This window comes from Lepidothrix coronata, unplaced genomic scaffold (genome assembly GCF_001604755.1).
Source record: "Lepidothrix coronata isolate B3197 unplaced genomic scaffold, Lepidothrix_coronata-1.0 Scaffold204, whole genome shotgun sequence".
In the NCBI taxonomy this organism is placed as follows: domain Eukaryota; kingdom Metazoa; phylum Chordata; class Aves; order Passeriformes; family Pipridae; genus Lepidothrix; species Lepidothrix coronata.
In genome coordinates this window covers 107,706-128,873 of record NW_016690384.1, presented here as the reverse complement: position 1 = coordinate 128,873, position 21,168 = coordinate 107,706, and the positions used below count along the sequence as shown (strand labels likewise).

General features: G+C 54.8%; 3 protein-coding genes and 1 non-coding gene across 5 annotated transcripts; 1 reads left to right on the top strand and 3 right to left on the bottom strand.

Annotated features, from left to right (window-relative positions):
- Positions 1-378: 378 nt before the first annotated feature.
- Positions 379-5,172, bottom strand: NPFFR1 (neuropeptide FF receptor 1). The gene is made up of 4 exons (XM_017832720.1): positions 5,069-5,172; positions 3,133-3,432; positions 2,203-2,302; positions 379-1,861 (listed from the first exon to the last, which is right to left on the bottom strand). The coding sequence occupies exons 1-4, from the start codon at positions 5,100-5,102 to the stop codon at positions 1,063-1,065; spliced, it is 1,233 nt and encodes a 410-aa protein (XP_017688209.1). The 5' UTR covers positions 5,103-5,172; the 3' UTR covers positions 379-1,062.
- Positions 5,173-6,172: 1,000 nt separating this feature from the next.
- On the bottom strand, positions 6,173-13,857 carry LRRC20 (leucine rich repeat containing 20). 2 transcript variants are annotated; one of them, XM_017832722.1, is made up of 4 exons: positions 13,762-13,857; positions 12,522-12,671; positions 10,879-11,046; positions 6,173-6,774 (listed from the first exon to the last, which is right to left on the bottom strand). In XM_017832722.1, the coding sequence occupies exons 1-4, from the start codon at positions 13,841-13,843 to the stop codon at positions 6,611-6,613; spliced, it is 564 nt and encodes a 187-aa protein (XP_017688211.1). In that variant the 5' UTR covers positions 13,844-13,857; the 3' UTR covers positions 6,173-6,610. The 2 variants fall into 2 exon arrangements, with proteins under 2 accessions (XP_017688211.1, XP_017688212.1); XM_017832723.1 differs by having other exon boundaries at positions 6,173-6,755.
- A 696-nt stretch (positions 13,858-14,553) lies between these two features.
- Positions 14,554-14,625, bottom strand: TRNAE-UUC. The gene has a single exon. It is a non-coding gene; the product is annotated as a tRNA-Glu (tRNA).
- Positions 14,626-14,728: 103 nt separating this feature from the next.
- Positions 14,729-18,079, top strand: EIF4EBP2 (eukaryotic translation initiation factor 4E binding protein 2). The gene is made up of 3 exons (XM_017832737.1): positions 14,729-14,894; positions 15,511-15,687; positions 15,775-18,079. The coding sequence occupies exons 1-3, from the start codon at positions 14,756-14,758 to the stop codon at positions 15,804-15,806; spliced, it is 348 nt and encodes a 115-aa protein (XP_017688226.1). The 5' UTR covers positions 14,729-14,755; the 3' UTR covers positions 15,807-18,079.
- The last annotated feature ends 3,089 nt before the right edge of the window (positions 18,080-21,168 follow it).

The following is a 21,168-nucleotide window of genomic DNA, read 5'->3' as shown; positions in this document are numbered from 1 at the left end:
GGGATAGGATGGGACGGGGACAGAGATGGGATGGGACAGGGATGGGACAGGGACAGAGATGGGATAGGATGGGATGGGACAGGGATGGGACAGGAACAGGGATGGGATGGGATGGGATGGGACAGAGATGAAACAGGGACAGGAACAGGGATGGGATGGGATGGGATGGGATGGGACAGGGGTGAGATGGGATGGGATGGGACAAGGATGGGATGGGACAGGGACAGGAATGGGATGGGATGGGATGGAGTGAGATGGAGTGGGTGGGACATGGGTGAGATGGGATGGGACAGGGGTGGGGTGGGATGGACAGGGGTGGGGTGGGATGGACATGGATGGGGTGGGATGGAGTGGGATGGGATGAGGTGGGTGGGACAGGAATGGGACAGGGTGGGATGGTATGGAATGGCCATAACAGCGTGGGGTGGCATGGACTGCCATGGTCTGGCACAGCACGGCCATAACAGCATGGGATGACATGGCATGGCCACAGCAGTACAGGGTGGCATGGTCCGACATGGCCGCAAGAGAATGGGGTGGCTTGGTCCACTGTGGCCACAGCAGTGTGCTTTGGCATGGTCTGGCATGGCCATGATAGCAGGGCAGGATCCAGCATGGTGTGGCTTGGTCCAGCATGGCGTGATTTGATCCAGCACAACACGGCTCGGTCCAGCCAGCCCATTGTGGCTTGGTCCAGCCTAGATGTCCACAGCACTATGGTATGGCATGGTGCAGCACGGCCATGACGGCATGGCTTGGTCCAGCACAGCCTGGTATGGGCCAGCAAAGGGCTGCACAGTTCTCCCTCCCTGCTCCCTGGTCCCCACACTCCATGGCCCCATGGCTGGAATGGAGCTGCATGAAGGGGGTAGTGACAGAGCACAGGGGCCTGTGGTGCCGGGGGGCTCAGCTGGGGCCCTCTGGAGGGTGCTGCGGGGGGGAGCGGAGGAGCCAAGGCAGGGACGTGGCATCGGTGGGACGCGCCTTTATTTCAGTGACCTGTGGCCCATGAGGTGCCAAATCCCCGCTCCCCACCCCACAAGCCCTCAGTCCAGAGGCCACTCAGCCGTCCCAGGCGGGGACCCCAGCGTGGCGCAGGGCCAGCGGCCCTGATTCGGACACGGGGGGCGAGTCACTGGTCTGTGCCTGGGTGAAGATGCGGTTGCGGGTGCCGAGGAAGGTCCCATGGCCGTGGCTCCGGGGGGTGTAGGGCCTGCGGTGGCGGCACCGGAGCAAGCAGAGGGGGTTCCTGAAGACCTCCTGGAAGGCTCTTCGGAAGTTCTCGTTGAAGTAGCCGTAGATGATGGGGTTGGCGCTGCTGTTGAAGAAGGCCAGCCAGTGGGCGAAGGGGTACACGTAGACGATGACCAGGTGGAGCTGGCCCTCGCTCAGCCACCCGTAGTCCGTCAGCAGCAACAGCGTCCAGAGGGGCAGCCAGGAGATGGTGAAGAAGAGGGCGACGATGATGAGCATGTTGATGACTTTGGCCTTCCTGCGGGAGATCCTCCTTCCCTCCGGCTCCTCCTGGCCATGGGCAGGCGCCACCGACTTGAAGAGCTTGAAGGCGATGCGGGTGTACATGACGACAATGAGGGTGAGCGGGGCCACGTAGATGTGGGAGAAGAGGACGGTTGTGTAGATCCTCCTCATCCCCGTCTCGGGCCAGGCCTCCCAACAGGAGTAGAGAGGGTAGGAGTTGTTGTAGGTGTCCACCATGAAGTGGTGCTCCTCCCTGGTGACAGTCAGGGTGATGGCAGCGGGGCACATGATGAGCAGGGCCAGCACCCAGATGATGGCGATGGTCAGCAGGGCTTTCCTCAGCGTCAGCTTCTGCCGGAACGGGTGGACGATGCAGCGAAACCTGTGGAGGGCAGATGGCAGTGGCTTTGGGCACCTACTGAGACATCCCTGGGGAAGGAGGATGGCTGGGACCTGGGAGTGTGCAGGGAGGGTGAGGTGGGTTGCTCTTTACATAACGCTTTTGGTGGCAGGGGTAGGTTGGGGTGTCTCCAGCTTTGATGTTTTCACGGTGGGGAAGGACAGCTTGCTGGAATGCCCCATGGACAGCTTAGTGGTCCTTATGGAGAGCTGGGACACGCTCCTGACATCTCCAGGAGCTTTCCCGTGATGGAAACCACACAGGACACCTGGACCTGCTGGAGGCAGTTGGCCCCACATTCCCACATTCCCAAGCCAACGTACCTCTCCACGGCGATGGCCACCAGTGTGAAAATGGAGGCGGAGACGGACATGCCTTGCACCAGGCCACTCATTTTGCACATGGTGTTGTCAAAGGGCCAACCTGTGAGGGGACACCGTGAAGGCTGTAGGTGCCTTGGGCTTGGCCAGCTCCCTTTAGATGTCCCCATCCACTGTGTTGTTGCTGGGGGATGCTAAATCCTGCTCCTAAGGGGGAGCTCATACGGACATGGCCTTTTGCAGCACGGATGCTTGGAGAAAAAACCCAAAATTGATAAAAAAAATGACACTCTTAGGAACTCAAGGAAGATGGTGGCTGCAATTTCTCCTGCCCTTGTCTAGGGCTTGAGCTGTTATCATGGGGACCTACCTTGGGATCCTCAATCAGAAGGACTTTCATCTTGTTTCTTGACCCCAATGCCAAGGCAATAAACACAATAAATCAATAAACACAAACTCTGCCCTGTGGCCTAGCTGCCACTGTGGCTGAACTCTGACAAATGTCACCCCTTATCTTTGAAAAGGGCAACGGGCACGGCTGAACCAAAACAGAAGAAGATGGATGCAGGAAAAAGAGGGTTTTTTTTCAGGGTTGCTTGATGAAGAAGGGCTGAACTTTAAATAAATATGCAAATGCAGCATTAAGATTGTCTTGCCAAAAATAGTCAAAACCTCAAAGAAAAAAAAAAAAAGGATTTTTCCCCCCTAAAAAGAAAAAGGATATTTCCCCCCTAAAATAGGACCTCTAAGTGAAATCACACTTTTCCTCAGGTGTGGTTGAGTGGCCACCATGTGCCCTTCTCATCCTCACCAAAAACACCACCCAGGGCTTGGCCTCATGCGTGGGGGGCAGAAGGTGAGTGGGGGATGTTCCTTCCCACCACCACTTTCTCTCCCCTGTCTTGTGTCTCGCCCCTCCACTGCCCCGCTCACCTGTGATAAGGTTGTCCACCAAGGTGGTGGGCATGCAGAAGATGCCCACCAGCAGGTCACTGATGGCCAGGTTGAGGAGGAACATGTTGGTGACCGTCCGCATCTGGCGGTTCTTCACCACGACGAAGCACACTAGGATGTTGCCGACCATGCACATGAGGAAGATGAAGGTGTAGGCCAGGATGAACATGAGGGCCACAGGGGAGGAATGCTGGTAGTAGGCCAGGAAGGTGTAGTTATCCCTCAGGAGGTGACTGTAGCTTATGGTACCGTTTGGCCACCAGGTGCCACTGGAAGGGCCTGGGGAAGGGAAGGCAGGAAAATGAAGCTGGGAGAGGGTAAAGCAATTATTCCCTTCATTTCTTAATGCCCTCAGAAGTGGGCTTTCATGTTTATTCCAATGCCCAGCCTGGCTGGGACACGTCCTGTTGGGATCATCGCAGTGGCCCAGCAAGTCTCCCCGTCCTTGGGTTACGCAGCTCAGGGTACTGCAGCACGTCAGGTGAATCATTATTTTATATCATTAGTTTTTAAGTCATTCTTATTTATATAACTCTTTTGATGAGGAATTAGAGCAGTCCAGAACGCATCCTGATCACATGGGGTTTTTTGGGGATAAAGCAAGGAAATAAATCCACATCTTGACATTTCAGTGCTCTGGCCTTATGGGAAGCTGTATCCATGTGGCCCCCATCACGGCTGGCCGGGGAGCATCCCTGCTCCCGGGTGGCTGCTGCTGCTTCTCCTTGTGCTTCCAAGGTTTACAGTTTGAGATTCCCTAAAATCTTATTCTCCCTGGCAAACCTGCAGTACCTGAGGGAAGGAGACTGGGGCAGAGGAGACCTTGCCCTCCATTTAAGGTATAAAGCAATAATTATGACTCTGATCATTATCTGGGAGCTTCTGATGGAGTGGGGGATGGAATTTTGTCACTACGGATTTAACAGCGAGTGGGTCTGGGCAGCTCCCACCCTCGGGTTTCCCCAGCCTTACGCAGGCAGGGACGCGGGAGGATGCCGGGAGCAGCAGCTGCCTGCAGTGGTGATGGGACTGACTCCGGGAAAACCCAGCCTGCAATTTTAAGGCAAGAAAAGGCATATTTTATCTCTAAGGTTCAGCCTAACTGCCTGCAGGTCAGCCCCGCTCTGAGAAAGCCCCCAAAGCCGCTGCGTGATGGGCAGCTGGAGCATCCCCCCATCCCTGTGCCGGTGCCGGTGCTCAGCTCGCCAGCCAAGGCGCTTTTCGAGCCACCGTGACTGCCTTGGCTTCTCCAAGGCTCCTGCACGCAGGAAGGGCCCATCCAGCCCCTATGACCGTGTCCGGGGTGTAGGATTTGGGCAAGACGTTTCCAGCGGGGCTTTAGAAAGGTGTTGGCGGGTTTACAGCCCAGGGACACAGAGGAAGGAGCGTCTTGGAGAGGCAAGAAAGCAGCGGGACTGGGGGACAAGATTCTCCAGCCAGTCGGCATCAGACGCACTCACATGACCCAGCTTCGTTAGCAGGAGTGCTCCTTCGTTAGCAGGAGCAAAGACTGTAACGAGATTGCCCAAAATGTACAATATTAACCCCAAAACTTTGCTGGACTTAACCTTTTTTGGGCTGCAGTGCAGCATTAGCGGGAGGTGGGTGTCCTATGGAATTAGAGGTGGTTTTAAGAGCGAGGTGGAAGACTGGGAAAGGAAAATAAGGGGTGGCTGAGCACCCAGGGTTGGTGCTGGATGAATGGGTGGACGGATGAATGGGTGGAGGGATGAGGATGGAGGGATGCAGGCATGGAAGGGGGTACCGGGCGGGGGGCGAGGGACCGCTTGCCTCCCTGCCTGGCTGTGGGAAACCACCGCAGGAAAAGACTGGGCTGATGGAACAGGGGGCTGGGGACGGGGGGGCCGGCTTTTGCGGGGGGATAAAATGAAACAAACCAGGTCTCGGTACTCACCTCCGCCGGCCCGACTCGGCTCCGGGGGCTGCATCGCTGGCTCGCGGGGGCTGCCGCCGGGGGTGGGGGGCAGTTTTGCCCCCGTTCCTCCCCCGGTTCCCCGCGCCCGGTCCCGAGCCCCGGTGCCGCTACCGCGGAGCCGCTGCCGCGGTGCCGCCGCGCCGCTTGCGGCTGCTCGGGCTGCAGCGGAGAAGGGGAGGGGGCGGCGGGGGGACAGCCTCCCATCGCCATGGATACCACCGGGGGACCCACACGCAGCTCCCCCACGGATGAGCCAGCGCGGGGGGACCAGGGAGACCAGGAGAGAGAGGGAGCAGGTTTGCTCCCCTGGGAAGGGTCGGGGTCTACGTCCCCCTTGCTGCCTCCGAGATCCCCACACTGATGCTGGCAGCCGATGGCCGGTCCCCAGCAACACTGGGGTAGAAAACATGCCAGGAGCCACAACGTGGGTGGGGAGGACCCCCCTCCATCACCCCATGCAGTAGGGAAAAGCAACACGATCTTTAGGGATGATGGTCCTGACTCCAAGCTGCTCCATTATTCCCAACATCAACAACCCGCTTCTTACCATGGCCTTTACCAAAGTTTGGCAAGTCTAGAAGGATTTACAGGATTAACCCGTCCTGGCTGGACAAACGCCACTGGGAAGTGTTTGTCTCTTAAAAAAAAACCAAAGGAGCAAAACAGGGAGATGTTTAAACAAACCATTTTGAGATAACACCTGTGGTTTCTCCCAGGAGTTTGTGTTTTTCCTTTTCACAGGCAGCTGCTACTGGGACACGAGTGTGCTTGGCAGTGGCCTCCCTGCCACCGAGGAGCTGCTCTCTCCAGGACATTTCTTCCTGGGAGAGAAAACAGCACTTCTTGAGGACCCACAGCCCCGAGGGAGATGGGTGCACACATCTGGGGACACCCACAGGGTGAGCAGCGTGTGGGAACCTGCCGCTACTGGTTTGCTCCAATTTCCATGGTGGAAAAAAAAACAGAAGGAAAACAAAAGAATCCTTGGAAAACCAAGGATTTTGCCAAGGAAATACTACTGAGGTCTGTGCAGAATCCATCAGGGGAATACTGATAATTCAAATTTAAGCAGACACAAACCCCCTTGGTGTAACAAGAAAGCGTTTAATCAGACACTTGGCACACCGAGATGTCAGCAATTCCAGGGCGAACCCTTACGGCCCCAGGAATGTCCCCCACCATCCTGGCTGCTCCCCGTCGCCACCCAGGCAGGAAGGATGGAGCCGAACATCCAGCTTCCCCCGGCTTTACCCAAACCTCACACCGCATGCACTGCAGCTCCTCTGCATCCCCCAAACACACAAGCGGGAGATTCCCTGGCGCGGGAGCCGGCAGAGCCATCCGCTCACGGAGGAGCCCCACTGCTCGCTTTTCATTAAAGTAAAATGAGGGACTGGCTGCCTCGCCGCAGGTTTGGGACAGGAATAGGGGCGCAGCAGGGACTGACCTAAGCCAAACCACTCTCGTGGGCAGTCGCCCCTCGGGACAGCTCGCCTGGGCACCCTGAGACCCTGTCAGGCTTCAGGGATGGGCTCCTCTGGTGACAGCAGCAGGTCGAAGGGGACGAGGGGCCGGACGAGCAGCCGCACCTCGGGGCCGACGGGGTTGTCCCGCAGGTTGAGGCTCCGCAGCGATGCCATGGACGCCAACTTCTCCGTCGGCACCTCTGCAAAGACAGCACGGAGCTGAGAACCCGTCCCGGCGTCTCCTACCGGGGAATTCGGAGAGGCGGAGCGGGGGAAGCTCCTCTTGATGGACAGCCTGGAGTTTAACCTGCTCCTGCCGCTCTGCAGGCTTTGATCGCAACAGAAACATAATAAAATCCTAGATTATACGTCTACTCAAGCAGATGGTTATGGGTTGGGCTGGATGATCTTAGAGGCCTTTTCCAGTCATTCTGTCATTCTGTGAAATGTCTTTGCGAGAACACCGTGATATTCAATGTGGACACTGCCCTCCAGTTCTCCCAGTCCTAATAAACCCCCTGCTGGGGCACTAAACTGGTATTCAAAGATTTATTCCCTGATTTTATTCCCAGTGTTGCAATGCCCAGGAGCCTTCACCAGGCTAACAGGAGAGCATATGCTCTTTGCCCTCTTTGGACAGGCTGCAAAATGGCTCTTGGCCATCAACAGGAACCCTCCTATTTTGCAATTTCCATGAATTTGGGTGTTTTCCTTTAGAAAACATTACATTTATGAACTTAACATTCAGAAAAGGTGCAGTTCTCCTGGATGGTCCCAACGTGAATCCACTGATGGCAGAGGAATGAAGCTGATACAAAAAACTAACCATTTAGGTCATTCAAAGGTGATAGATTTTTTTGCTCCAAATCACTATATTTTGGGCCTGCCTGATTTACCAAAACAAATTTCTTCTTAATTTGGTCACTAAAGGACCAACAGCCTTTTTTATCTCAGTTCCCATTTCTTCTGCCAACACTTAGAGCAGAACTGTGGTGTTGTAATTACAGCTGGATGATTATGTGATTTTTAGACCATGAAACTTACTTTACGCTGGAAAAAAACTCAAACACTTCGATGCCTTTGTTTTTTCCCTCATTCTCCTCCAGAAAACAGTGCTATTTTCCATACACATATTCCTTAGCAGCTCATCTCTCATCAGGCAGAGCTTCACATGATTTTTTTTTAATAACTCTTCTCCATGGTGGATTTTTTCACTGCAATTCTCCTGTATCATTTTGCTTTTTTTTCCCCTTGAGGCACAAAAATAACATTATGTTTTCACAGATCTTCCTGTTTAATCATCTTCTAGGTCTGTGCAGTGTGATAAAGTTAAAAGTGCTTACCCCCACTTCGCTTGAATTTAGGGAGTTAAGGGAATTATTTTAGGGACCAAGCCTTGCTCTGAGTGGAAACAAGCCCAACTCTGCACCTTAATTCCAGGTAAGGAGTGGTGACTCACCCTGGCATGAAGGGACAGGTAGGGCACATAGTGCAGCCTGTAGCTGTAAGGTTGTGCCATGGGAGCCCCAAATTCCTCTGTAAACAACCCAAAACATCTGTTGCTGGCTTCCCAGCAGATAAGGCACTTGTGTTTGAGTCTGAATTATTTGTGCTGGCTTCACCAGTCAAACAAAAAAAGGGGCAAAAAAGGCTTTTCCTAATTAAAGCAAAATATGATGAGTGACAAACGCAGTTCCTTTAGATGAAAGGGATGCTGAGGGATTGGGAGGCATCTGAGGAGGTGTATATGAAAGGGCTGTGAGGCGTCTGAGGAGCTGGTGATGAACACTAACAGCCAGGTACGGCTGCAAATTGAAGGGGAAAGGACCCTGCTCAGCTCAGAGCTGCTTCCCTGTCACCTTTTAGCATTACCCACATCCTTTGGTGGCACCAGCTCCTCTGAGGCTCCTCCAAACCTGCTGGTGCCAAGCTCACTGGCATCTCTGTGGTTATTAACAAAAATGTCTTTTCTGTGCCATTATCTCACATCAAGAGTGGTGATAGAACCATACAACCATGGAATGGTTTGGGTTGAAAAGGACCTTAAAGATCATCTCGTTCCAGCCCCTGCCATGGGCAGGGACACCTCCCACTAGCCCAGGTTGCTCCAAGCCCCGTCCAACCTGGCCTTGGACACTTCCAGGGATGGGGCAGCCACAGCTTCTCTGGGCAACCTGTGCCAGGGCCTCCCCATCCTCACAAGGAACAATTTCTTCCTAATATCCAAACCAAACATACTCTCAGTTTAAAACCATTCCCCCTTGTCCCATAACTACATGTCCTCAGGAGGACAAAATTAACCACAGTTGCCCCCGGCAGTGACCTGCCCAGCCTTGGCAGCAGTCTCAACATCGTCTCTACTGAACTATTAATCAAGGAATAAGGGAAAGAGAAGCTGAAGCTCCAGGCATCCAAGCATCCCCATGGATTTGGGAGCTTAAAACCCTGATTTGATATAAGTCTAATTATCAGGGAAAGAGTTAAAAGCACTGACAGTAATATATACATAATTACAGTCTGAGTTTAAGAGCTTATTGAGATGAAAAGGGCAGGTTGTGGCATTAAATGTCTCCTTTCACAGAGCCCACAGGCTCCAGGCAGGCATTAATTAATCTTCTTTTACTCTTGTTTCCCTTTAGCTGGAAAACATTACCTACAACCTCCAGTTCAATATGTCTCAGTAGGTCACTCAGCCCTTTTTCAGAAGGTGTTTTTGAGTCGGGTTTGCAGCTCTGGATTGAGTTCCTCCGGCATCTCTGGGAGGGCAGGGGAGGACAGGCAGGACTAGCCCTGGCACAGCACCACAAACCAGGTGATCTGCAGCCTTCCACTGACGGAGAAAGTCACGGTCCTACCCCACCGTCCTCCTAAAGAGAGCTGGAGAGGGGCTTTGGACAAGGGCATGGAGTGACAGGATGGGGGGAGTGGCTTCACGCTGCCAGAGGGGGTGTTTAGAGGACATATTAGGCAGAAATTCTTCTTTGTGAGGATGGTGAGGTTACCCCGAGAAGCTGATGGATATTTCTGTGTAGTGAAATCCAATTTAGCTGTTAAGGAAAACCCAAATTTGTGCCAGTTAAATTTAAGGTGATGGACTCTCCCTAACTCTCCTTCTGCTATTGTGCCAGGCTGGCATGGGAGGAGAAGGTGTATATATACATATATGTATATTTATATATATATATAAAAATATAAATACAAGCTCGAAGATAAAGTATAAAACCATATTAATATGTAAAAATACATATATATATATATATATATATAACACAAACTCATGTGCAGGTGGGCCTGGAAGGTATTTGGTAAGGACTGGCAGGAGCAGTGTGATTGCCCAGACTTTTGTTTCCTTGGAAAAATGGGCTGAAGCCCCCTGGCTTTGTAGCCTCTACCTTTTCCTTTTCCAGAAAATGTGTAAAATAAGACATTCTCACCTTTTTCTGAAGCCAGACAGCATTGTGTGCACTACTAAGATACGTCCCTAAAACATTTTACCTTGAAATTGTTAAACTTTACTCTTTTTTTATTTTCCCCAAGTCTGACAACCAGCAGCCAAGGGGAGCCTGGTTTCTCTGGCTCCCATGGAAGCAATATTTAACGTGTAGTGTTTCTGCAGGCGCAGCTGGGGAGCAGCTGATGTGATGCTGTTAATAAAGCCCGTGTTTCAGGGAGCAGCTTTCCCAGCAGCAGCTGAAGCAATCCCAGATAAAACAGCAGAATCGAGAGGACTCAGTATTCACCTCCCTGGGGATCCGTGTGGGCTGTGGGATGCTCCAACCTGGGCTCTTTGAAAGCTCCCTCCTGCATAAATCCCCTTTTATCCGTGTGCAACAGCTGCCCCCTTTGCCCGGCTTTTGGGGACTCCAAAGGCTTCAGCTTTGCACATGAAAGATTTTCCTGTCACTGCAGGGTTGAGGGATGAGTGGCTCTTACCATTCTTTTCATTTCATTCTTAGGGGATTTTGTAGTGTTGCGGCTCCTACTTTCTCTGGGAAATGTTCAGGTGGGCTTGTGCCCTTGCTTTGCCCGGCAGCAAACATCCCAGCCCGGCATCCCTGGGGCTGGGCTCTGCAGTCACGTCTCTTTTTTAAAGAAATCTGGTGATTTTGAGTCAGCCCAGCTGGAGGTGCCTGAAAGAGCCGTATCCCGGTGCGGTGAATAGGGCAACTTGAATGGGGCTTGGTTCCCTCAGTGCCTGCAGCGGCTTTTCCCTGGGGTGCAGTGAAAACATGGGAAAGGCATGTGGCTAAAGGGGCTCTGGCTATTTAGCATCTGCCCTGAACCCCTGTGCCCTCACCTCCTGTGGGAAAAGGCCCTCCTCACCTGCAATCTCATTCTCTTCCAGGTCGATGGTCTCCAGGGAGGGGACAGTGGCCAGGGGCTCAGGGAAGCGCCGGAACCTGTTTCGGGAGAGGTCGATGGCCCGGAGGTGCAGCAGGGAGGTGATTTCCTCGGGCAGGCGGTGCAGGTAGTTGCCTGCCAGGTTGAGTTCTGTGAAGAGAAGTGGTGGTGAAATAATTCACGAATAGCTTAATTTACAGCCTCTGTCCCCCTTGGGCTGCCAGGTCCAGCAGTGGGTTTCCAACTGCAAAAATGGGGATGTTTTGCTATTTCCTGTGGTATGCCATTGTACTTTTGCCTGCTGGGAATGCCACTTTGAGGGCGGATGTTTTTCTTGGCTTCCTCAGGCTTTGCTAATGAAACCTGTGCTGCATTATGCAAGCAGGGGATGTAGAAATGACGAATATTTCCTAGTAAAATCAGCACAATTACCTCCCCAATGGACACTTGTCATGGCTTATCTTCATGTGCCTGAAACCCTCCTGAGGAATAAACAGAATGGTGGAAGAGTTCCTATATGTGAAAAATAACTCTGTAGAGTTTACCCTTCTGTGGTGTTTCCCTAGCAATGAGCTCCGGTGGGGCCAGGAGCAGCACTCCTCCCCCAAAGTCCATAAGCCATGGGAACAGAACCCAAACCCCAATGTCCCAGCGCCCTTCTCCAGTGACACAGGGCTTTCTGCTCTATAAATACCCACAGGAGCTGCCCTGCCCATGCTAATACCTGGTATTTATAGGTCCTGCCTTATTCAGGCTGTCCCCAGCCCTGAGGCATCTCTACCCAGCAACAGCCCTGCTGAGACCTGGCATGTTCATCGCTGGAGTGATTAATTCACTGGTGGAACAAAGCCCTTGCTGGGAAACCAAACTTTTTTCCCTTCAGGGCTCGTTGTGCTGTCTAGCAAACAAAAATTGATTTCCTTTGCTTGACATGTTTCTTTTCCCCAGACTAGGGGAGCTCCAGCTCCACAACAAGAGAAGCCTCCCCAGACACACACCACAGTGGCAGTTGTGAGGCACATTCTGCAAGTGAAATAATTGATTTTATAAGCTGCCAGAGCAGCCCCAGTCCAGTTTCCAGTGTTTAGCATCGTGGTACTGAATGCTCTGAGTGCTTGCACGGCCATATTTTGGTGGATTAGCTTCTGGTTGCTTTCACTGGGCTTCACAGGGATGTGTCCCCATGGCGCTGATGATCATCCCCATTTCCTGCAGTGATTAACTCTCACTGATGTCTCAGGAGGGGGACTAATTAACCACCACCAAGCCAACATGCCTTCAGCAGTCTGGAATGCCCCATCTCTGCCATGCCCCGTTATCCACAGGAGCGGCTCCAGCTCCTTGGAGGGAGCTGGAGGATGATGAATGACCCTCACAGCACCCTGGCCACTGCTGGAAAGTGTCAGAACACGAGTTTGGGAAGATGAGTGTGAGCAAAACCAGTGCCCTCTTCCTGCAAGGGGTGGGAATGATAAGGAAAAATGGATTTTTGGGGGTCTGGATAAGTCTGCTTGGAATGAGGTGTGAGCACAGAGGAGTGAAAACTGCAGAGAGGAGACTCCCCAGTGCTGTGACCCTGGGGGCTCTTTGAGGGTGCCGGGGGTGTGGAAGTGGCTGTCCCTCACCTCTCAGCTGGCTGAAGGTGGTGACAAATCGGCTGGTGATGGACTTGAGCTCGTTGTTTGCCAGGGAGATGCGATGGATCCCCTCGGTGACGCTCCTCATGGCTTTGTAGATTCCAACAGGGAAGGTCATCAGCTTGCAGTTGGCCAGATCTGCCCTCGGAGAGAACCCTGACACCTTGTAATGCACCCAGCCAGGATGAAGCCCTGCTTTCCACCTGGTTTTCCACCCCTTACTCCTCGATTTGCCCGAGTGCTGGCCCCTGCCTACTCCTCTCCATTACAGGGATATTTGCAGCCACCTCTGCAAGAACCAGGAGTTTGATCCCATCAGGAACGCCAGGGCTGTTCTGCCTTAGGCATTCAACCCTAAATCACATTACAACTGCTTCCAGGCTGCAATGTTTTTTTGGAAACCCCAGCCTGTCCATGTCTAATAACTTCAGTCACGCCCCTTCCCTGTGTCCCTAAATCCCTGGGGTTGATGGAGCAGGGCAGAGATGCAGCCTCCACGTCTGCAGGGCTTTCCATGGGCATGCTCCTCACTGGTGATGGGTGTTTGTCCCATGGCAAGCAGCGAGGAAGGGAACAGGGTTTGGCTGTGCTTCTCACCTCTTGGCGGTTTTGTTTTGCTCTGAGTTGTTTCTGCTTCCCTTCCTGGGAGATGCTGGGGATGGAAACCTCGTATCCCGGCCCCCTGATGCTCAACCCGGGCTCTGCTTCCTCCCCCTCCCCAAAGCCATGAGCTCTGTCCTCCCTCGCTCGGGAGGATGTGGAGAGGCTGAGGGATGAAGCTCCAGCTCCCCGACGTAGGCTGGTTTATTATCGCAGCACCGGGAATCCAGCAGGAATGAGAATGAGAGGCTTTCATCCCTCTCCTTTGATGAACTGCTCCCTGCACTCGGATATTAGCTGGAAACGAGGGGTGAAATTGCAGGAAAACAGAGATCTGACAAGGCAACGTGGGGAAACCCCTGCTCCTGCCACCGCCTCCAAGGAGGGACTGTATTCCTGAAACACGTCCCATGGGATTACATGCCATGGCTGGGAACCTACTCTAACTCTGGGGGGCTGAGAGCCCTTTAGGGGAGCCTTTCCCTCCTCCGGAGCCGCGGGTGCAGCGCCCGTAGGGAATGCCCACAGCTTTTTTTAGACTGTGGCAGCAAAAAATAGAGCCCCGCTCCCGGATACCCGATCCTTCTCCGGGCCCCGAGCGGGAGCCGAGACGGAGCTCCGGCCTTACCCAGGGAATCCGTTTTGTTCTCCACCGTGTCGTTCACCTTCCTGGCCACACGGGCCACCGCCTCGCCCATCCTCTTCTGCATGTGGGCGCCCGGTCCCGCCGGGAACGCGCTCCGGGCGGGGGGATCCACGGCTGGAGGAGGAAACCAGCCACTCCGCCCTCTCGGGAGAGGGATGCTAAAAATAACCCGCAGGATCAGTGTTCCCAGGGGAGGGAGGGAGGCTGTGCTGGGGCTGGCATGGCCCTCAGGGATGTGATTCCCGGCTTTCCAGAATGGCACATTTGGGATATAGGGATGCATCCCCTTTGCTGGAATGGCATCCCCTTCTCCTGATTTGGGATATGGGGATGCATCCCATTTCCTTGTTTGGGATATGGGGATACCTCCCATCTCTTTGTTTGGGATATGGGGATCCACACCGTTTTCCTGGTTTGGGGTGTGAGGATGCATCCCCTTTCCTCATTTGGGACATGGAGATGCCTCCTCTTTTCTGGTCTGGGATATTTGGATGCATCCCCTTTCCTGGTATGGGACATGAGGATGTGTCCCCTTTCCTGGTAGAGGATGTGGGGATCCATGCTGTTTTCCTGGTTTGGAATACGGGGATGAATCCCATTTCCTGCTTTGGGATATGTGGATGAATCCCATTCCCTCGCTCGGGATACGGGGATCCCATCCCCTTTCCCACCAACTTCGCCCAGCTCGGCCTTGCCAAAACATTTCGGCAGAAGGAACTGCGGACAGGATGGGATGGGCAAGACCCCTCTTCCCCCCCCCAAAAAAAAGACCCTTTCCCACGCCGGGAGTCGAACCCGGGCCGCCTGGGTGAAAACCAGGAATCCTCACCGCTAGACCACGTGGGAGCGCCGGCTCCTGGCGGGGCGGCCTCGCGCCTGCCCCCTGCCGGCGGCGCGCGGGGCGGTGCGGGGGGGCGGTGCCGGTCGGGCCGCGCCGCCTCCGCGGGGACAAAGCGCGGGGCCGAGGCGCGGGGCCATGTCGTCCGCCGGCGGCCGCCAGCCCAGCCAGAGCCGGGCCATCCCCACCCGCACCGTCACCCTCAGCGACGCCGCGCAGCTGCCCGCCGACTACTGCACCACCCCCGGCGGGACGCTCTTCTCCACCACGCCGGGAGGTAAAAGCGCCGCGCCCGCCTCGGGGCCTGCGGGGCAGCCAGCCCGTCCGCTCCGGGCGCCGCGTGTCGCGCCCATCGCGGGCGTATCGCGCCTCTACCCCCTCCGTGTGCCGTCTGTAGGCAGCGCCTGCCGCTCGCTCTCCTTAAAGCAGCGCGCTTGGAGGTGGGTTTATTATTTTCCCGGGGCGCGGAGGGTCCCGGCGGGGCGGGAGCTGGATCCCGGACGGGGCGGCGAGAGGCCCCGGTGGGACGCGGGCACCGGGGCTCGGCCCTATCGTCACATCGCTCGTCCCTGTCCGGGGGAGTGGGACACGGGGCGTTTCGGGGCGCCACATCCGTCGGCATCCCCGGGACGCGTGCCCAGCCCTGCCACGAGTTTGCCAGTCGCCGGGACAGCCGGGACCCAGCTGCCGCCGGGGCTGTTTGTCCAGCGTGGAATTATCGCGTGTCGTGCCCAGATAAGAGCGAGCAGAGCGGCAGCGCGCACCCCCTTGCCCTCCCCGCCGGTCTTGGCGGAGAGCCTCGGCTGGGACGCCCGTCCCACCGGGAAACTCCTTCTGCAAACAAGCCCTGCCGAACCAGATTCTCCCACTCTCCTCTCGCTTCCCCCCTCCAGGCACCCGGATCATCTACGACCGCAAGTTCCTGCTGGACCGCCGCAACTCCCCCATGGCCAAGACCCCGCCTTGTCACCTCCCCAACATTCCCGGCGTCACCAGCCCTGGCGAGGCCGGCGAGGAGCCCAAAGAGGACAGCAACAGTCTGAACCACCAGGAGGGGAAGCCATCCATGGGTAAGGGACCCCCGGAGTGGGCTGGGGAGATTTGGGGCGGGGGGGGGGGGGCGACCCCCTAATGAGTCTCTCCTTGCATCTTGCCAGGGGACGACGCTCAGTTCGAGATGGATATCTGAGCAGGAACCACGGAGAGGCAGCGACTCCCCAGACCTGTGCACCCCCCATTCGGCTTAGCAGGATCTGTCCCAGCGAGCGGAGGTGGCAGTGGGTCCCCACCAGCGTCCCCCTCCCCGCCTGCCTCCCCCCTTTTTTGGGGGAGTGCAGCTCTGTCTTGTCCCCCTTTGCGGGTGACCAGTCCCAGCATGTGCCGGATGGAGCATCCCTTCTGGATCCAGCCCCGTTCCTCCTCCTCCACCCACCAACAGCCTGATCTCCACCGGGCTTCTTTCTGAAACATCCCTTTGCCTCTTGTGCTGCCTCGTACCCCCTCAAAAACCCTCTCCTGCTATCCCAGACCTCCCACTGCCGTCAGTTTGCCGAAGCTGCGTCATTCCCTTTGCCCCCTTCTCCCGGAGAATTTGGGTAGCCTCTTGGGAGGAGGAGGAAACATCACTCTTAAAACCACGTGCCTGCTTACACCCCGAGGAGGGTATTTTTTGAGCCCCTCCAGGATGTGCTGGCATTCAGCAGAGGACAACTTCGGCAGCCCATTCCCTTTGGTGCTCTGGGGATCTGACACAGTCCCAGTGGCGTTGGCCAGCGCGCCCACATCTCTCCTACCTGGATTTCTTCCATCTTGGCCCTTCAACCAGGAGCTGTGTCCCCAGCCCACCAGCCAGGACTCACAGTGACACAGCCATATGTTAGAAAAACCCCTTGCTTTTATTTTTTTGGTACTAAAAAGGGGCACTTTACTCCCAACAACTCTTTTTCCGGGCTGGGGACGAGTGCCTCTGGGAAAGTGCTTTGTAGTGCTCTTTTTTTTTTTAACCCCCCTGGCCCTTTAAAATGTGAATAATACAGGAGGGAGATCCCTTAGCACCGTTGGATGTCTCAGGAATCGCTGGGTGTCCCCGGGGATTCGGGGGCTCGCTGGTGAGGCACCGCAGGGACGGGGTGCTCCATTTGTAGGGTGCTGGCATCGGTGCCGTCCTCTACTTGCTCTTTGGGATGGGACTTCCCTCCCACCTCCATCATTCTGCCGTGGATAAAGGATTTCCATGTTAACCTCCCTGCCGCTGGCGGCTTTGCCAGCCTGGCACGTCGTGGCCATCCCGTGCCTGGCATCTTGAACCCCTTCCCCCCCCAGAGATGGAATTTATTTTTCCTCCTCCCTCTCCTTGACGAGCAGTGCTGGGTGAGGCTGTGCATGGTGGGGCTCTGCTGTGCACCCCCAATCCCACCAGCCCCCCTGTTTTGATTTTTCCTGCCTGATGGGAGCTATCACCAGCTCCGCAACCTTCTAAAGTGCCATTTTATCAGCCCCCACCTGAGTGCCTGCTCCATCCATCCTCCCTCCCTTGCCGGGGTCACCCCCCACCTCGGTACCCAGCCCTGGGGGATCCGTGGCTCTGCATGCCGGGGACAGGGACATCCCACAGGCTTTGTGCACTTTCCATCCTGTAATTTATTTCTCTAGGCGTGTTTGGCGCGGGTCGGCGCGGTGGCTGGTTGCGAGCTCCCATCTTCCAACTTTTCTCTTGAGGGTGGGGCTGCTGCTCATTTTAGGGGGGGAGGAATCCAAAAGCACAACCCAGGGGAATTGGGATATCTTTCCTATCCTTTTCCCTGGCCCGGGAAGCGCGAGGTGAACACGTAGCCCGGCTGTCGTAGGTGCGCGAGTGAGTGAGTGCAAGTGGAAATACGTATACGCGTGTGGGTGGGTGGTGATAAGACACACACAAATATATATATTATATATAAATAAATATATTTTCCTTAAAGCGAAGATCCTAGGAGGTCGGTTAGGCCCTCGGATCGAGGGAGTGGCAGGGGCAGGGGGTGAGGACATCCTTCGTGGAGCGGGGACGGCCACCATGGATGCAGGGACCCGGCACCCTCGGCACAGCTGCTCGTTTTGGGAAACCTGCTCTCCAAGCCAAAAACGATTAGACAATATCCAAGGACAACGTAACTTATGGACAGGAGCCAGAGGGAAAACACTTCTTTTTTTTTTTTTTTTCCTAAATGCCCCCTTTCCCAGCCTCCTTTTGTCTCCATTCCCCATCCCAGTGCCTTTCTCCCGGTTCTCTTCTATAATCGGGCTTGGGGCTGAAGAGCAGGGAGGGAGTGCCTGGCCTCGCCGGGGCATTCCTCTGCTAGTCAGGGGATCCATTTGGGATTTTTTGCTGGTTTTTACCATCTCTTCAAGCAGGTGTTTGGGAGGAGAAAAGCTCTCGCCAGTGGTTGCTGTTACAGTGAGATCAATAAAGATCTTGGTTCTATTAAATCAGGGTACTGGAGTTTTCTTCTGACCGTGACCTGGGGTGCAGGGAGGATTTTCCCTTCCCTTTGGAGCAAACCCCCCCTTGCGGGTCAACCCCCAGTGGTACAGAGAGCAGGGGAGGGTCAAACCCAGAACCAACAGCAGAGGGTTAAGGGGGGGACTCAATTGCAAAATGTCATGCACAGAAAAATCTGATTTTCCCATAAAGAGGTCTCCCACACCCAAAATTACCCCAAACTGATCATTTGTCCTGTTTCTAGTTGTGGCTGCCCCATCCCTGGAAGTGTTCAAGGCTGGGTTGGATGGGGCTTGGAGCAACCTGGTCTAGTGGAAGGTGTCCCCTGCCCATGTCAGGGCTGTTGGAACGAGACGGTCTTGAAGGTCCCTTCCAACCCAGAACATTCCATGATTTTGTGATATGAAATCAGTCCTGGCCAAGGAGAACAGGTGGGTGTGAACATGGGGGAGCAGCCACCCCCATCTGGGCTCATCCTTGAGGGCCCTGATGGACCTCATCAGTCCCAAGTGGCCCCACCTGTGGTCTCCCCATGCCCAGGAGCACATTTAATCCCGACTACACCCCTCAGCTCATGCTGTAGGCTTGGCTGCCCCATCCCTGCTGCTCCTGGAGGATCCCAGGTGAGGTGGGGCTATGTTGATAGAGATGTGTTAGCACAAATTGTCCTGGTCTGGAACAATTGTCATTTTAATAATCATATGGAACGGTTTGGGTAGTAAAGCGACCTTAAAGTCCATCTTGTTCCAATCCCCTAGCCACGGGCAGGGACACTTTCCACTAGATCAGGTTGCTCAGAGCACCATCCAACCTGCCCTCAAATACTTCTAGGGGTGGGACACCATTAATATATGTTAGTATATTACAATTTATAATGTTTTAAAAAGTTTTTAAACCAGATCAGTCTCTTTTATACCGTCCACTCTAACTGGGGAGGGGTCTGAGCAGCAAAAGCCTTTCCCCCCATGGCAGGGAGGGCACTGAGGACAACAGAGGTTGTCCTCTCCCTCTGGCTACAGAGGGTGCCCCCAAACTTTTGTGGGTGTTTCAGCAAACTTGGGCATGCAGCTCCATGTGTGAAATACCACAGTGACACATCACATTCCCAAAACACTCAATCCCGTGGGATTGAGATGGATTGAGGATTAAGAGCTGGTTTGGGGGGGCCCTCGGTGCACCCTGGTTTGGCCACACTCAGCGTGGTCCTGCCATGAGCTCCCATGGATTCGGAGCTCGTCGCTGCAGTTTAATTCTGCAGTGTCAGGGAATTTCAGAGCGTGTGTATGGAGGAGAGGAACACGCTGGGGAAAATGCTGACGAGGCATTTGGGAGCTTCTTTCCTCCAGGTCTGGCTTTGCTCCTGCGATGCCAAGCTCGGGGGAGAGACAACTGGTTTCCTCCCGAATTTTGGGGTGTTTTCTATTTGTTAATCCTGGCTTCTGAAGCCCCTGCAGTGAGCTGTGTGTCTATGCATCCCTTTGGATGTGCTCCTCCCCGAGGAAGTTTCTACATGCTGAATCGGGAGCTAAAAATGGAGAATTAAAATAAAATAAGTTTTAAAAAGTTATAAAATGTCAATCTAGGACTGTGAAGTGCAGCAGAGCAGCTCAGGGCAGGGTGTTTTGGCTGAGCTGGAGGCCAGGAGCCTGGCTAATATCTAGGATCCCGATGAACAAACTTTCCAGCCCTGCTTTCCAGCCGCTACCATTTTCGGACTGCCTCCGGGCTGCGTTTACATTCCTGGCCCTCCTTCCCAGCACCACTAAACGTGTTAACGCCATTTTTCTCCTTTTCCTTCGGCCTGTTGGTATCCTATAAACATTGATCCGGAGCAGCACGGCAGCGGTGGGTGGGAACTGGCGTTGGGTTCCTCCTAGAAGGGGGGCTCTGAGGGACCCTGCTTCAACCCAGCTGAAATGTGGGAGGGCAGGTAGGAGCTGAAGGGACTGGGGTTTTATGGATTAGCTAAAATAGCACGTTTCCATGGCAGTGAGGGAAACCCGAAGCCACCTGATGGCTTCAGGCTGTGCTGTGCTGGACACCAGCAGATGAGCAGACCTGGGTGCTGGACCCGCTGGTACAGGTGGAGTCATGGCAGGGACCCACCGTGATGCCTGTATGTGCTGAGAAGCAGCTGAGTGGGCAGCAGTCTTATTTCCCAGGAGTTTGAGCAGCCCGAGCATGGAGAGATGGCTCTCGTGTTTGGGGGTAAGGAACTGCCCTGATGTTTCCTATGGAGCCAGGCTGGGTGAGCTGGAGGTGTTCAGCCTGGAGAAGATTCCAGGGAGACCTTAGAGCTGCTTCCAATGGCTAAAGGGGCTCTAAGAGAGCTGGAGAGGGACTTTGGACAAGAGCATGAAGTGACAGGACAAGGGGGAATGGCTTTGTACTGCCAGAAGGGAGGGTTAGATTAGGTATTAGGGAGAAATTGTTCCCTGTGAGGGTGGGGAGGCCCTGGCACAGGTTGCCCAGAGAAGCTGTGGCTGCCCCCGGATCCCTGGAAGTGTTCAAGGCCAGTTTGGATGAGGTTTGGATTAACCTGGGCTAATGGAAGGTGTCCCTGCCCATGGCAGGAGGTGGAACGAGATGTTCTTTGAGGTCCCTTCCAATCCAAGCCAGTCTGTGTACAAAAGTAGCAGGGCAGGGGTTCCCTGCAAGCCCCTCACACCAATCCCAGCCTGGATCCTGTAGCATCCCTTGCCCTGACCCCCATCACACACATCCTTCCCTGCTCTTCCATTTCTGGAAAGGAAAAGGGCTTTTTGGCTTTGAGAGGTGTTGCCTTGATGTTCCCCAAACTGCAAACCTGCCTGGAGTGGTGACACCTGCCAGTCCCCTCTCTGTCCCAGGGAGGTGTCACTGGGAGAGTATGGAAGGATCAGTGTGGTTGAGGGTGTGCTGGGGGTCCCTGAGGGGGACAGATGCTGTGGCTGAGGGCTGTTCCTGGGGACAGGGGACTCCTTTGTGCCAGGGGACCCTGCTGAGTGTGGGTGCTGCATGCTGAGGGTCCCTGAGGGGATGGGTGCTGTTGGGGGGTGCTGTGTGCTGGGGGTCCCTGAAGGAATAGGTACTGCAT

Bases quoted from the DNA above. Each gene is read 5' to 3' on its own strand.
- LRRC20 (XM_017832722.1), bottom strand. From the start codon at position 13,843: ATGCAGAAGAGGATGGGCGAGGCGGTGGCCCGTGTGGCCAGGAAGGTG. The intron at 12,672-13,761 runs GTAAGGCCGGAG...CTCCGAGGGCAG, and splicing joins GAACAAAACGGATTCCCTGG to ATCTGGCCAACTGCAAGCTG. The intron at 6,775-10,878 runs GTGAGGAGGGCC...ACGGGTTCTCAG, and splicing joins GGAAGAGAATGAGATTGCAG to CTCCGTGCTGTCTTTGCAGA.
- NPFFR1 (XM_017832720.1), bottom strand. From the start codon at position 5,102: ATGCAGCCCCCGGAGCCGAGTCGGGCCGGCGGAG. The intron at 2,303-3,132 runs GTGAGCGGGGCA...GTCCCCTCACAG, and splicing joins GGTGGACAACCTTATCACAG to GTTGGCCCTTTGACAACACC. The intron at 1,862-2,202 runs GTACGTTGGCTT...TGCCCTCCACAG, and splicing joins GTGGCCATCGCCGTGGAGAG to GTTTCGCTGCATCGTCCACC.
- EIF4EBP2 (XM_017832737.1), top strand. From the start codon at position 14,756: ATGTCGTCCGCCGGCGGCCGCCAGCCCAGCCAGAGCCGGGCCATCCCC. The intron at 14,895-15,510 runs GTAAAAGCGCCG...TCCCCCCTCCAG, and splicing joins CTTCTCCACCACGCCGGGAG to GCACCCGGATCATCTACGAC. The intron at 15,688-15,774 runs GTAAGGGACCCC...GCATCTTGCCAG, and splicing joins GGAGGGGAAGCCATCCATGG to GGGACGACGCTCAGTTCGAG.